This window comes from Oncorhynchus gorbuscha, linkage group LG09 (assembly GCF_021184085.1).
Source record: "Oncorhynchus gorbuscha isolate QuinsamMale2020 ecotype Even-year linkage group LG09, OgorEven_v1.0, whole genome shotgun sequence".
NCBI classification, from domain to species: domain Eukaryota; kingdom Metazoa; phylum Chordata; class Actinopteri; order Salmoniformes; family Salmonidae; genus Oncorhynchus; species Oncorhynchus gorbuscha.
Window position 1 is genome coordinate 67,264,651 of NC_060181.1, and position 15,624 is coordinate 67,280,274.

A 15,624-nucleotide genomic window follows, 5' to 3' on the forward strand; every position below is an offset into this window, starting at 1 on the left:
TTCACACGTCTGAGGGCACTCAGGCCACTTTTGGATATGCCAACCAACCAATCTGTTTTAGAAAAGTGGAATTAGTTCACATGTTGTTGTTGCTCTAGCAGTTCCCGCTCCATTAAACATTCACAGTAAGGCCAGTTAAAGTACAGTTTATAGTGGACTCAGTCAAAGCTTTCCCCTCACCTGTTTCAGCCTACCCTTAATATTTTCCGAAAACAGAATTAAAATAACATTCATCAGTCATTCTCCCATACTGAGTTTCCCTAGCTGGTGAGGCATACATGAAAGGCTTAAACTATCTTTGTGTGTGTGTGGGGGGGGGGGGTGTCTGTGAGTTTGTTTAGAGTGGGGGCCTGTTCTGGGAAAAGGACTCGTGGGAACAAAGACAGCAGTGTTTGACTCTGGTCCTGGGATGGTATGGACAGTATGAATGGGGAAATCGAGCCTCAGAGGTGCATGTGATCTGACTCTGACCCCCTATCTCTCTACTCACAGGACATCCCGGCTGCTGCCCATGCAGATTGATGGGGAGCCTTGGATGCAGCCCCCATGCACGGTCAGAGACTCACCACACACACTAACACACACCCTACACCCACGCTACACCTCCACCTGCCTCACTTCCTGCTCCCTATGCCTTTTCAATTTCCTTCTCTCCTTCTCTCTTCCCTCCATCCCTCTCCATCACACTCCCCACCTTCACTGTGACAGCTGTGTTAATTGAAACAGTGTTTTGTCACAGCGGACCACTGACTGGTTATGTCATTAGAGGAGGAGGAAATGCTCGCTGGAATCCATTCACACATCACGTAGCAACAGCAAAATGCCCTCTGCTATATATAGAACAATTCAATTTAAATAATGTTGAGAAAAGAAGTGTGTCACCCTAAACCTCAGCGCCCCATCCTCCTTTATGCAGTTGAACCTGCGGGGATGTCAGGCTGAGCTGAGGCACAGTGTTCGATGTTCTGTACTTTGTTGGTTATTTGGATTTTAAGGTCAGATAGTTGCTCTGAAAAGTGAATCTTCTATCTGTGGGTTAGCATGAAAAGCTGGCTATTTCTTTAGCAGGAAATGATGGTAAAATAACATTATATGTTAAGGATTTAGAAGTAGAAAAGAAGGACCAGACTTCTGGACACTTCCTGGTCAAATGTCCTCTTGTCCCTCCTATGGATGAAGGCATATTGGTTTCTGAAGCAAACTTCCATTGTCCTACAAGAGTTGCTGAATATCGTTTCATCTTGTCCCTCCTCCCCTTACAGATCAAGATCACACATAAGAACCAGGTTCCCATGCTACTGGGCCCTCCTCAGAAGACCCCCTTCTTGTTCTTCAAGAGACGCAACAGAAGTCGGGACTATGAGTGAGGAGGACACTTCAAACTCCCCCCTCTTCACAAACACATTCACCAACCCCTCGGGACAACTCAATAGGTCCCACAGACCAAGGCATTGCCCCTTGGACCTACAGTACCACTTCAGAATGAACTGACTTCCTCTCAGTGTAATGACCACTTCCTGTGTATCCATGTTCTAGCTTCTAGAACTTCCTGTGAACTCTGAACTCTGAACTCTGACCCTGCCACTGGCACACTAGCTCAGTCAACCTCAGCTCCAGACTCAGCTTCAGCCCCAGACCCATCAGTAATGCCACACTGCCTTGGCAAAACACAGTGCCAGCAGAATATGGGTTCATCTAGGATACTGCCTTGGTTCTCAAATGGAGGGATAGAGAGATGGAGTGATAAGGAAACACATAAAGAGAGAGAGAGACAAAGAGAGAAGCAGCAGAAGGGGAATGGGAAGAGAAGAGTAGAAGAAAAGAAAGAGTGCAAAAGAGCGAGAGCAAGGGATGGGATGATTGACATACAGCAGATGAAAGTAGTATGGCTGTGTTGTGTGCGTGCGTGTGTGCGTGTGTGCGTGTGTGTGTGTGCGTGTGTGTGTGTGTGTGTGTGCATGTGTGCGTATGTGTGTGCATATGTGTGTGCAAGTTCTCCTCTCTCTTTGAGGAGCCTGTTGAATAATGGATCAGAGCTTGTAGAGTATTCACTCCAGTGTCTCTCCATGGCACAGAACACTGCACTGCCTGAGAGATGAAACGGAAAGAGATCATCTATTATTGACTGCTTCGTTTACGCTTGACGGTGGCAGCAGGGCAAAACACACAGTAACAATGGCCTGGGAAGCATGGGAAACTCAAACTAACATGCAGGGATTTTTGCCCCCCAGCATATTTGCTCACAACAAGCATCTTTAGCCTAGTTTTGTAGAATATCAATAGCTGATCTGGTGTCAGGTCAAACAGATGGCAAGGACTGGAGGTTTTTCTGTTTATCTTCATGTGGCTTATTCACATACTGTAGACAGGTCACCCACCATCTTAGTAAGTGTATAAACCCCTCTGAGACTCAGTCACACAGGTCCTCAACTTAGACTGGTTTTATTGTTCTCCTCCAAATGGCAAGGCCATTGGTCCTTCGAGCCAGATCAGTGGAACAGAGCCCAGTGTACAGGGGAGACCAAAAGAGGTTGGAGAGAGACGTGGACCTTACTTATATGTATCACTGTGGCGACGTGAGATGAGAGCGGAGTCCCATGTCCCCCTCAGAAGTGCCGAGTAGGATCAGCTATAGGTTGAAGAAAGAAACCCAGTGTAGAGAAGACCAAAGGAGTTTGGGGTGAGGAGTGAGGAGTGGACTAGATATATATCACTAGAGAATGTGAGATAAGTCTGTTGCCCAATCAGAGAGCCCAGTAGGACCTCTGTAAGAGCAGAGTTCAGTGTAGAGGAAGAGGTGACTGAAGGAGGGTAGGTCCTTACTGTAATGTTACATGTATCACCGTAGAGATGAGAGAAGTCCCGATCAGAAGTGCCCACTAGGATAGCTTTAGGTTGAATAAGCATTAGTACCTGCTGCCCAGTAGGATATCTAAAGGTTGAATCAACAAGCCTCATCCATAGGTTGAATCAACAAGCCTCATCCAGCTACAGATGTCCCAGAAGACTTTCAGAGATTGAAATGGATTCAGCTAACTAGTGCTGGTATATAACAGCCTGCCCTGACTGCCCCAGGCCTTAGGGGTCTGATTTACCATAGCGTGGACAGGAACTAAATTTAACCTGCTATTTCGGGAGGATCTATCCTGTGAAACACTATTCCTAATTACAGTGTAAAAACATTAGCTCGCAATGGGAAGTGTCCAAGAGTGCAAAACTAGGAGGCCAGTGATGAGGGCTCGCTGGCTGTAAAATGGTGGGTGTTATTCAAAACATGTTTGTTGCTGGACGGCACCATTGAAGCAACAGGAAGATATGTTATCAATTGAAATGGGCTGAACTGAAAATCACACATAGGAGTCAAACCTAACGGCAAAAGCTGAACAGGCAAGACACCTGTGTGGCAGAATGTGGTATCCATCTACTAAGATATACCACTACCCGTATGAATGTGGTATCCATCTACTAAGATATACCACTACCCGTATGAAAATATTACTGTCCCAACTATAGTGGCCAACTATATATGTGTAGATACAGTATTTGTATATTCTGGAAGATGTGTATTACACATACATTTTTATTTTATTTTATTGAACCTTTATTTAACTAGGCAAGTCAGTTAAGAACAAATTCTTATTTACAATGACGGCCTGGGAACAGTGGGTTAACTGCCTTGTTCAGGGGCAGAATGACAGATTTAGTTTTTGTGTTTTTAATAATATATTATAATATATTATTAGTGTAGAGCTTTGAGGCATCCCACTGGGCAAACACTGATTGAATCAATGTTGTTTCCATATCTGTTCCACGTTGAACCAACGTAGAATAGACATCGAATTGACATCTGTGCCCTGTGGGATAGTTTAGAAGAGTACATACAGATCAGTGTTCTTCAGTGGGTCACTTGAATAACAGTCTGGGGCTGGTTCACAACACATTCCCTTTGGTGTTGAGCACCCTCATACCCTAGGATGTAGGGGTTAGGGTGCAGGGCCCAGGGGGGTGGGGGCAGTGAGCCTCCATGGTACACTGAGTGTTTGTCCCAAATGGCACCCTATTCCATTAGGTGCCATTAGGACTCACCAGAGCACCACTCATGGGACGAGGCGTTGATGTCTTCGCCCCGAGTTCCCTTTAAAACCACACTGAGCCGAGACTCTCGTGTCCAGGCTCCACTAAACAGAGACACATGTCCAATGACCATGGGGTAGAGGTAAAACATTGGTTTAGTCCCAAGGCACCCTAATCCTAATATAGTTTACTGCTTTTGACCAAAATCCTATCAAAAGTAGTGCACTATATAGGGAATAGGGTGCCATTTGGGACACAGCCTTTATCTCTGTGGACCACAGGGTCTGTCTGACCCTGCAACACCTCTAACCAGTACATATGGGAAACATTTCATTGACCACATCACCTCTACAATCCTAACATAGCATCATTGGTCGACGGTCATTGGACACATTTTTTGCGTGTAGTCCTTACGGAGCCTGGATCGAGGCGACTCAGTAAAAAGTGTGCATGTTTACAGTTTACTTTTCATTAATGGGAAAAGGATGATTTTAAATTGAAACCCTTTTAATTATGTGTAAATAGATACTTGATTATATATTTTATCTCACCACCGCATGCCTGCTGAAACAAAGGAGACAGAAAGAAATGTCTGTCTGCTTGAGGAGAGACCACGCTGATTGTTGCAACCCTCTCCCTCAAGCTAGGACCTGTCCTGCTGTCGGGTGATATTAGCTATTCAACCCCCTCAACCAATCCTTTGCTTAAAAACCCATGATCTTGTGTATTTACTTTGTCTTTCCCTATTGGTAGCTAACATAACATGTTGATACTTCTGTGCAAGAAAAGGACAGTGATGGCTTGTCTTGGTCAAATAGAGAGACTTTCCAGGAGAAATGTACACCATTGCCAAGCGGCCATTTTGTGTTTCATCATCAGGAGATGGAAGAGAGACACCGACACGACATCACAACCACAGAACTTAATCCTATCAGACGCTATATCAATCTTCAATGTTTGTGTCATTCACCAGTTACCACTCATCTCCAATTCCGGTCATCAGAAATGACCATCCTCTTACTCTGTGTTGCAATAACTCACTGCCATCACCAACTACCCGCCTGGTCTGTACCATCACTGCCTATGGTGTTGGTCCACTTCCACTTCCAACTACATCCACTTCTAAGAGGATTTGGTTTAGCCCAGGTTGTCAACGACATCTGTAGAATGTGGCCTCTCATCATTTTAAAAAGTAGGAGGGCCGGTGTGAAAACATCTGTTTTCTTGTTGACAGAGTGTCCCTTGGCGGGTCCTGGAAAAGGCTGCCGTTTGGGACGACGCCAGTAAGTTTTCCACCGTGATGCAGCAGGAATTTCTATGTACTGCACCACATCCACTGTTATAAACATAGCCATAGCGTGTGGCCGTGGCCACTGTCTTTGTTGATGTACATGATGTGATGTGACTTGTTGAAACCACGCTGCCTCTGAGGGAACCTAATGTAGGAGGTGTAAAAGATCCCCGACATACTGGTCTTGACAAGAAGAAGAAGAAACAACTGTCAGGGGAGGTTCTCTTCTGCACTGTTCAACCAATCCAGTAAATGTGGAGGAGGAGTTAAGATGGAGTGTCACCTTGCTAATGTCCAAAAGCGGAAATCGAGTCACAGGTTCCACTGAAAACCGGAACATCCGGTTGTTGGGAACTCGGCAGAGGCTAACTCTGAGGTGACCTAGAGGAGGGAGTTTGAGTGGCGGTTAAAGGGGGTGTTTGTGGTGGTGTTTGTGGTATATCAAATAAACCAATTATGATGATAGTGTACACAGTCTATTACAATTAGGATTGTGTAGTTAATATCTAATATCACTAATATCTACATTCTTCCACTGAATTGAGACAACCGGGCACAAAAAAGTCTCCCATATCCACGCAAGCATACCATTTAGAATATGGCCAATACGTTGCTGCATTTTAAGTAGTATTTCAGTTGAGATTATTGGAATGGAGCCAAAGACAGTCTTCGTCACCATCCTCCCCATGTGTAACTATTATCCCCTTGTCTCCACTGTCGCTCCCGCTTCCGACCTTGTTTTATTTCCACCTTCAGAGACTCACATAGGCAGTGAGGTGTATCGTACTGTCACTGTCGTTGGTGCAATCCTATTCTTAGGCATGGGCAGATTAACTACCAGTATTGAGTGACACTAGTGACCAGGACACATGCAGTAGATCCATGCATACAGTCCATTTCATTCCTGAGTGTGATGTTCTACATGTATGCATAAACCCATAGGGCTGTTGTGTTTACCATAGAAACATCATTAATAGAAAGGGCTTAGAACATTTGACAATAGCAATTTGACTGCTAAATTCATGGGTACACTCAAAATGGCTGCCAATCCTCCCATTATTGCATCATTGACTTGAATGGGGAGGCCCGTTCTACTTATTCTAGTTCTGTGGTGTTTACCCCCTCAGGGTCAGTGTGGTATGTAGCTATCCATACGCCTGTAGCACCCAATGAGGATCAAGGGCAGACAGTGACAGTAGCCCCCCCCCCCCCCCCCCACCCCACCCACTCCCTCTCTGTGATTGGACAAAAGGAGGACTGTGAATCAATATTCTCATCGTGCCCTAGCTGTGTCTACTGTCTGTCATTCTTCCACGCCGGTATGTTTGTTAGCTGTATGTTGGCATCCTCCATTTTGATGGACAAAAGATTTATCAAATAAACAGAGGTTGAATATGCTATGTACACTGTTGGGTTTTGTTTTGGTGATATGGTCCAATGAGATGTTTGTTTTATTCTCTACAACATTTCCACACACACGTACACACACACACACACACACACACACACACACACACACACACACACACACACACACACACACACACACACACACACACACACACACACACACACACACACACACACACCTGGCTCTGTCTTCTACTTAAATGTATTGGATTTACATGTCATCAGATATTGTAGAGCTGTTAGGTTGACGATAAGGACAACTTAGTGTGGCAGGAGAAATGCTAAGGTTTCAACATAGGGCACTCATCATGACATGATCGCAGAGACAAATATTCTGGATCCTTATTGCGAACAGAGGTGCACAAATTAATGTCAAACTGTTACAACTTGCTTTTGTTTTAGACTGAAGCAGAGATACTGCTAAAATTACTATCTATATTGATATACCTATACTGAATCAGTGAAATGCACACTAAGGAACACACCCATATCACTGTCAAACAGAGAGAAGAGACAATGGGAGCGTTTGACATTGCAGCCAACTTTAAAGGTGAGTCGAGATTGACTGATCTACAAATCACCTTGCATCATAAATAACTACCCCATAACTATCTTATTTGAAGATCAGTCAGTCACAATTTACCTGTGATACATCACCGTTTTGATGCTCTGGAACATGGCCAATGCCTAATGTGATTGAATGACCAAACTGCAGAAGACCCATATCCCCCACCACACCCATGACACACTGCTCCTTCACCCACCCCCTCTAGCCATGCTCCTTCCCCTCTCAAGAGCTCGGGCCCATGCGCACACACACACACACACACACACAGGTTGTTCTCGTCCCAGCCCACCAGAAAATGCAGCTCTGTTATTCCTATGACTGAGGGGATTGTTTCCAACTTTGATGATTTTAAAGCAAATAAGCCTAGAACCGAACTTAACAAAATGTTTACTTCCCCTTACAGCCTTTGCAGGAGTTATGCAGCCTAAATGTGTACTCTTAACCTCTTAAGTAACCCCATACTGTGCCCTCACATCAATTTCATATCTAAAATGCAGCCATTTGCACTGACAAACCCAAATTATCTAATGAAGAAAACTTAAAGAATGCTGGGCTATTTGGAGTGCTGAGTGGAGAGCTCTCTCCTCTCTCCTCCTTTTTCAAGGTCTTCTAACTGTGAGGAGTGTATGCATTTTAACATATGAAGAGCTCTCTCCTCTCTCCTCCTTTATCAAGGTCTTCTAACTGTGAGGAGTGTATGCATTAACATGGAGAGCTCTCTCCTCTCACCTCCTTTATCAAGGTCTTCTAACTGTGAGGAGTGTATGCATTTTAACATATGAAGAGCTCTCTCCTCTCTCCTCCTTTATCAAGGTCTTCTAACTGTGAGGAGTGTATGCATTAACATGGAGACCTCTCTCCTCTCACCTCCTTTATCAAGGTCTTCTAACTGTGAGGAGTGTATGCATTTTAACATATGAAGAGCTCTCTCCTCTCTCCTCCTTTATCAAGGTCTTCTAACTGTGAGGAGTGTATGCATTAACATGGAGAGCTCTCTCCTCTCATCCTCCTTTATCAAGGTCTTCTAACTGTGAGGAGTGTATGCATTAATATGGAGAGCTCTCTCCTCTCATCCTCCTTTATCAAGGTCTTCTAACTGTGAGGAGTGTATGCATTAACATGGAGAGCTCTCTCCTCTCATCCTCCTTTATCAAGGTCTTCTAACTGTGAGGAGTGTATGCATTCACATGGAGAGCTCTCTCCTCTCATCCTCCTTTATCAAGGTATTCTAACTGTGAGGAGTGTATGCATTAACATGGAGAGCTCTCTCCTCTCATCTTCCTTTATCAAGGTATTCTAACTGTGAGGAGTGTATGCATTAACATGGAGAGCTCTCTCCTCTCTCCTCCTTTATCAAGGTCTTCTAACTGTGAGGAGTGTATGCATTAACATGGAGAGCTCTCTCCTCCTTTATCAAGGTCTTCTAACTGCGAGGAGTGTATGCATTAACATGGAGAGCTCTCTCCTCCTTTATCAAGGTCTTCTAACTGTGAGGAGTGTATGCATTAACATGGAGAGCTCTCTCCTCCTTTATCAAGGTATTCTAACTGTGAGGAGTGTATGCATTAACATGGAGAGCTCTCTCCTCTCATCCTCCTTTATCAAGGTATTCTAACTGTGAGGAGTGTATGCATTAACATGGAGAGCTCTCTCCTCTCATCCTCCTTTATCAAGGTCTTCTAACTGTGAGGAGTGTATGCATTAACATGGAGAGCTCTCTCCTCTCATCCTCCTTTATCAAGGTCTTCTAACTGTGAGGAGTGTAAGCATTAGCATGGAGAGCTCTCTCCTCTCATCCTCCTTTATCAAGGTCTTCTAACTGTGAGGAGTGTATGCATTAACATATGGAGAGCTCTCTCCTCTCATCCTCCTTTATCAAGGTCTTCTAACTGTGAGGAGTGTATGCATTAACATGGAGAGCTCTCTCCTCCTTTATCAAGGTCTTCTAACTGTGAGGAGTGTATGCATTAACATGGAGAGCTCTCTCCTCTCATCCTCCTTTTTCAAGGTCTTCTAACTGTGAGGAGTGTATGCATTAACATGGAGTGCTCTCTCCTCTCATCCTCCTTTATCAAGGTCTTCTAACTGTGAGGAGTGTATGCATTAACATGGAGAGCTCTCTCCTCTCATCCTCCTTTATCAAGGTATTCTAACTGTGAAGAGTGTATGCATTAACATGGAGAGCTCTCTCCTCTCATCCTCCTTTATCAAGGTCTTCTAACTGTGAGGAGTGTATGCATTAACATGGAGAGCTCTCTCCTCCTTTATCAAGGTCTTCTAACTGTGAGGAGTGTATGCATTAACATGGAGAGCTCTCTCCTCCTTTATCAAGGTCTTCTAACTGTGAGGAGTGTATGCATTAACATGGAGAGCTCTCTCCTCCTTTATCAAGGTATTCTAACTGTGAGGAGTGTATGCATTAACATGGAGAGCTCTCTCCTCTCATCCTCCTTTATCAAGGTATTCTAACTGTGAGGAGTGTATGCATTAACATGGAGAGCTCTCTCCTCTCATCCTCCTTTATCAAGGTCTTCTAACTGTGAGGAGTGTATGCATTAACATGGAGAGCTCTCTCCTCTCTCCTCCTTTATCAAGGTCTTCTAACTGTGAGGAGTGTATGCATTAACATGGAGAGCTCTCTCCTCTCACCTCCTTTATCAAGGTCTTCTAACTGTGAGGAGTGTATGCATTAACATATGGAGAGCTCTCTCCTCTCATCCTCCTTTATCAAGGTCTTCTAACTGTGAGGAGTGTAAGCATTAACATGGAGAGCTCTCTCCTCTCATCCTCCTTTATCAAGGTCTTCTAACTGTGAGGAGTGTATGCATTAACATGGAGAGCTCTCTCCTCTCTCCTCCTTTATCAAGGTCTTCTAACTGTGAGGAGTGTATGCATTAACATGGAGAGCTCTCTCCTCTCATCCTCCTTTATCAAGGTCTTCTAACTGTGAGGAGTGTATGCATTAACATGGAGAGCTCTCTCCTCTCATCCTCCTTTATCAAGGTCTTCTAACTGTGAGGAGTGTAAGCATTAGCATGGAGAGCTCTCTCCTCTCATCCTCCTTTATCAAGGTCTTCTAACTGTGAGGAGTGTATGCATTAACATGGAGAGCTCTCTCCTCTCATCCTCCTTTATCAAGGTCTTCTAACTGTGAGGAGTGTATGCATTAACATGGAGAGCTCTCTCCTCTCATCCTCCTTTATCAAGGTCTTCTAACTGTGTGGAGTGTATGCATTAACATGGAGAGCTCTCTCCTCTCTCCTCCTTTATCAAGGTCTTCTAACTGTGAGGAGTGTATGCATTAACATATGGAGAGCTCTCTCCTCTCATCCTCCTTTATCAAGGTCTTCTAACTGTGAGGAGTGTATGCATTAACATGGAGAGCTCTCTCCTCTCATCCTCCTTTATCAAGGTCTTCTAACTGTGAGGAGTGTATGCATTAACATATGGAGAGCTCTCTCCTCTCATCCTCCTTTATCAAGGTCTTCTAACTGTGAGGAGTGTATGCATTAACATATGGAGAGCTCTCTCCTCTCATCCTCCTTTATCAAGGTCTTCTAACTGTGAGGAGTGTATGCATTAACATATGGAGAGCTCTCTCCTCTCATCCTCCTTTATCAAGGTCTTCTAACTGTGAGGAGTGTATGCATTAACATGGAGAGCTCTCTCCTCTCATCCTCCTTTATCAAGGTCTTCTAACTGTGAGGAGTGTAAGCATTAGCATGGAGAGCTCTCTCCTCTCATCCTCCTTTATCAAGGTCTTCTAACTGTGAGGAGTGTATGCATTAACATGGAGAGCTCTCTCCTCTCATCCTCCTTTATCAAGGTCTTCTAACTGTGAGGAGTGTATGCATTAACATGGAGAGCTCTCTCCTCTCATCCTCCTTTATCAAGGTCTTCTAACTGTGTGGAGTGTATGCATTAACATGGAGAGCTCTCTCCTCTCTCCTCCTTTATCAAGGTCTTCTAACTGTGAGGAGTGTATGCATTAACATGGAGAGCTCTCTCCTCTCATCCTCCTTTATCAAGGTCTTCTAACTGTGAGGAGTGTATGCATTAACATATGGAGAGCTCTCTCCTCTCATCCTCCTTTATCAAGGTCTTCTAACTGTGAGGAGTGTATGCATTAACATATGGAGAGCTCTCTCCTCTCATCCTCCTTTATCAAGGTCTTCTAACTGTGAGGAGTGTATGCATTCACATGGAGAGCTCTCTCCTCTCATCCTCCTTTATCAAGGTATTCTAACTGTGAGGAGTGTATGCATTAACATGGAGAGCTCTCTCCTCTCATCTTCCTTTATCAAGGTATTCTAACTGTGAGGAGTGTATGCATTAACATGGAGAGCTCTCTCCTCTCTCCTCCTTTATCAAGGTCTTCTAACTGTGAGGAGTGTATGCATTGACATGGAGAGCTCTCTCCTCCTTTATCAAGGTCTTCTAACTGTGAGGAGTGTATGCATTAACATGGAGAGCTCTCTCCTCCTTTATCAAGGTATTCTAACTGTGAGGAGTGTATGCATTAACACGGAGAGCTCTCTCCTCTCATCCTCCTTTATCAAGGTATTCTAACTGTGAGGAGTGTATGCATTAACATGGAGAGCTCTCTCCTCTCATCCTCCTTTATCAAGGTATTCTAACTGTGAGGAGTGTATGCATTAACATGGAGAGCTCTCTCCTCTCATCCTCCTTTATCAAGGTCTTCTAACTGTGAGGAGTGTATGCATTAACATGGAGAGCTCTCTCCTCTCTCCTCCTTTATCAAGGTCTTCTAACTGTGAGGAGTGTATGCATTAACATGGAGAGCTCTCTCCTCTCACCTCCTTTATCAAGGTCTTCTAACTGTGAGGAGTGTATGCATTACCATATGGAGAGCTCTCTCCTCTCATCCTCCTTTATCAAGGTCTTCTAACTGTGAGGAGTGTATGCATTAACATGGAGAGCTCTCTCCTCTCTCCTCCTTTATCAAGGTCTTCTAACTGTGAGGAGTGTATGCATTAACATATGGAGAGCTCTCTCCTCTCATCCTCCTTTATCAAGGTCTTCTAACTGTGAGGAGTGTATGCATTAACATGGAGAGCTCTCTCCTCTCATCCTCCTTTATCAAGGTCTTCTAACTGTGAGGAGTGTATGCATTAACATGGAGAGCTCTCTCCTCTCATCCTCCTTTATCAAGGTCTTCTAACTGTGAGGAGTGTAAGCATTAGCATGGAGAGCTCTCTCCTCTCATCCTCCTTTATCAAGGTCTTCTAACTGTGAGGAGTGTATGCATTAACATATGGAGAGCTCTCTCCTCTCATCCTCCTTTATCAAGGTCTTCTAACTGTGAGGAGTGTATGCATTAACATGGAGAGCTCTCTCCTCCTTTATCAAGGTCTTCTAACTGTGAGGAGTGTATGCATTAACATGGAGAGCTCTCTCCTCTCATCCTCCTTTTTCAAGGTCTTCTAACTGTGAGGAGTGTATGCATTAACATGGAGAGCTCTCTCCTCTCATCCTCCTTTATCAAGGTCTTCTAACTGTGAGGAGTGTATGCATTAACATGGAGAGCTCTCTCCTCTCATCCTCCTTTATCAAGGTATTCTAACTGTGAAGAGTGTATGCATTAACATGGAGAGCTCTCTCCTCTCATCCTCCTTTATCAAGGTCTTCTAACTGTGAGGAGTGTATGCATTAACATGGAGAGCTCTCTCCTCCTTTATCAAGGTCTTCTAACTGTGAGGAGTGTATGCATTAACATGGAGAGCTCTCTCCTCCTTTATCAAGGTCTTCTAACTGTGAGGAGTGTATGCATTAACATGGAGAGCTCTCTCCTCCTTTATCAAGGTATTCTAACTGTGAGGAGTGTATGCATTAACATGGAGAGCTCTCTCCTCTCATCCTCCTTTATCAAGGTATTCTAACTGTGAGGAGTGTATGCATTAACATGGAGAGCTCTCTCCTCTCATCCTCCTTTATCAAGGTCTTCTAACTGTGAGGAGTGTATGCATTAACATGGAGAGCTCTCTCCTCTCTCCTCCTTTATCAAGGTCTTCTAACTGTGAGGAGTGTATGCATTAACATGGAGAGCTCTCTCCTCTCACCTCCTTTATCAAGGTCTTCTAACTGTGAGGAGTGTATGCATTAACATATGGAGAGCTCTCTCCTCTCATCCTCCTTTATCAAGGTCTTCTAACTGTGAGGAGTGTAAGCATTAACATGGAGAGCTCTCTCCTCTCATCCTCCTTTATCAAGGTCTTCTAACTGTGAGGAGTGTATGCATTAACATGGAGAGCTCTCTCCTCTCTCCTCCTTTATCAAGGTCTTCTAACTGTGAGGAGTGTATGCATTAACATGGAGAGCTCTCTCCTCTCATCCTCCTTTATCAAGGTCTTCTAACTGTGAGGAGTGTATGCATTAACATGGAGAGCTCTCTCCTCTCATCCTCCTTTATCAAGGTCTTCTAACTGTGAGGAGTGTAAGCATTAGCATGGAGAGCTCTCTCCTCTCATCCTCCTTTATCAAGGTCTTCTAACTGTGAGGAGTGTATGCATTAACATGGAGAGCTCTCTCCTCTCATCCTCCTTTATCAAGGTCTTCTAACTGTGAGGAGTGTATGCATTAACATGGAGAGCTCTCTCCTCTCATCCTCCTTTATCAAGGTCTTCTAACTGTGTGGAGTGTATGCATTAACATGGAGAGCTCTCTCCTCTCTCCTCCTTTATCAAGGTCTTCTAACTGTGAGGAGTGTATGCATTAACATGGAGAGCTCTCTCCTCTCATCCTCCTTTATCAAGTTCTTCTAACTGTGAGGAGTGTATGCATTAACATGGAGAGCTCTCTCCTCTCATCCTCCTTTATCAAGGTCTTCTAACTGTGAGGAGTGTATGCATTAACATGGAGAGCTCTCTCCTCTCATCCTCCTTTATCAAGGTCTTCTAACTGTGAGGAGTGTATGCATTAACATATGGAGAGCTCTCTCCTCTCATCCTCCTTTATCAAGGTCTTCTAACTGTGAGGAGTGTATGCATTAACATGGAGAGCTCTCTCCTCTCATCCTCCTTTATCAAGGTCTTCTAACTGTGAGGAGTGTAAGCATTAGCATGGAGAGCTCTCTCCTCTCATCCTCCTTTATCAAGGTCTTCTAACTGTGAGGAGTGTATGCATTAACATGGAGAGCTCTCTCCTCTCATCCTCCTTTATCAAGGTCTTCTAACTGTGAGGAGTGTATGCATTAACATGGAGAGCTCTCTCCTCTCATCCTCCTTTATCAAGGTCTTCTAACTGTGTGGAGTGTATGCATTAACATGGAGAGCTCTCTCCTCTCTCCTCCTTTATCAAGGTCTTCTAACTGTGAGGAGTGTATGCATTAACATGGAGAGCTCTCTCCTCTCATCCTCCTTTATCAAGGTCTTCTAACTGTGAGGAGTGTATGCATTAACATATGGAGAGCTCTCTCCTCTCATCCTCCTTTATCAAGGTCTTCTAACTGTGAGGAGTGTATGCATTAACATATGGAGAGCTCTCTCCTCTCATCCTCCTTTATCAAGGTCTTCTAACTGTGAGGAGTGTATGCATTAACATGGAGAGCTCTCTCCTCTCATCCTCCTTTATCAAGGTCTTCTAACTGTGAGGAGTGTATGCATTAACATGGAGAGCTCTCTCCTCTCATCCTCCTTTATCAAGGTCTTCTAACTGTGAGGAGTGTATGCATTAACATGGAGAGCTCTCTCCTCTCATCCTCCTTTATCAAGGTCTTCTAACTGTGAGGAGTGTATGCATTAACATGGAGAGCTCTCTCCTCTCATCCTCCTTTATCAAGGTCTTCTAACTGTGAGGAGTGTATGCATTAACATGGAGAGCTCTCTCCTCTCTCCTCCTTTATCAAGGTCTTCTAACTGTGAGGAGTGTATGCATTAACATATGGAGAGCTCTCTCCTCTCGCCGGTGTGTAATTGTTTAATTACTCTTCTCCAGCAGAGACACAGAGACAGGCGTTTGAGCAGAAAGGGAGAGCAAGGAGAGAAGATCTCTCTCTGGTTAAGTAAATGGGCCCTGGTTAAAAGTAGTACACTACATAGGGAATAGAGTGCCATTTGAAATGCATAATGTACTTATACAACTGTAAGTCCCACAGAAACAGAGGAGCCTTTGGCTGGGAGTCTTCTCTTCGCCACACAAGCTGCGATAATAAGGCAGGAATTATCTCTGTCAAGCGTCCCAAAGGGCACCCTATTCCCTTTATATAGCACTCTAGGGTTCTGGGTCATGGGCCCTGGTCAAAGGTAGTTCACTACATCGCAAA

General features: G+C 44.3%; 1 protein-coding gene across 3 annotated transcripts in view; it reads left to right on the plus strand.

Annotated features, from left to right (window-relative positions):
• Positions 1–6,759, plus strand: part of LOC124043981 (diacylglycerol kinase beta) — a 170,804-nt gene extending 164,045 nt beyond the window's left edge. For all 3 annotated transcript variants that reach the window (XM_046363178.1, XM_046363180.1, XM_046363179.1), the window contains 2 exons: positions 493–553; positions 1,263–6,759. In XM_046363178.1, coding sequence (XP_046219134.1) covers positions 493–553; positions 1,263–1,367 — 166 coding nt within the window. In that variant the 3' untranslated portion in view covers positions 1,368–6,759. The remainder of the gene's footprint in view (positions 1–492; positions 554–1,262) is intronic.
• Positions 6,760–15,624: the final 8,865 nt, after the last annotated feature.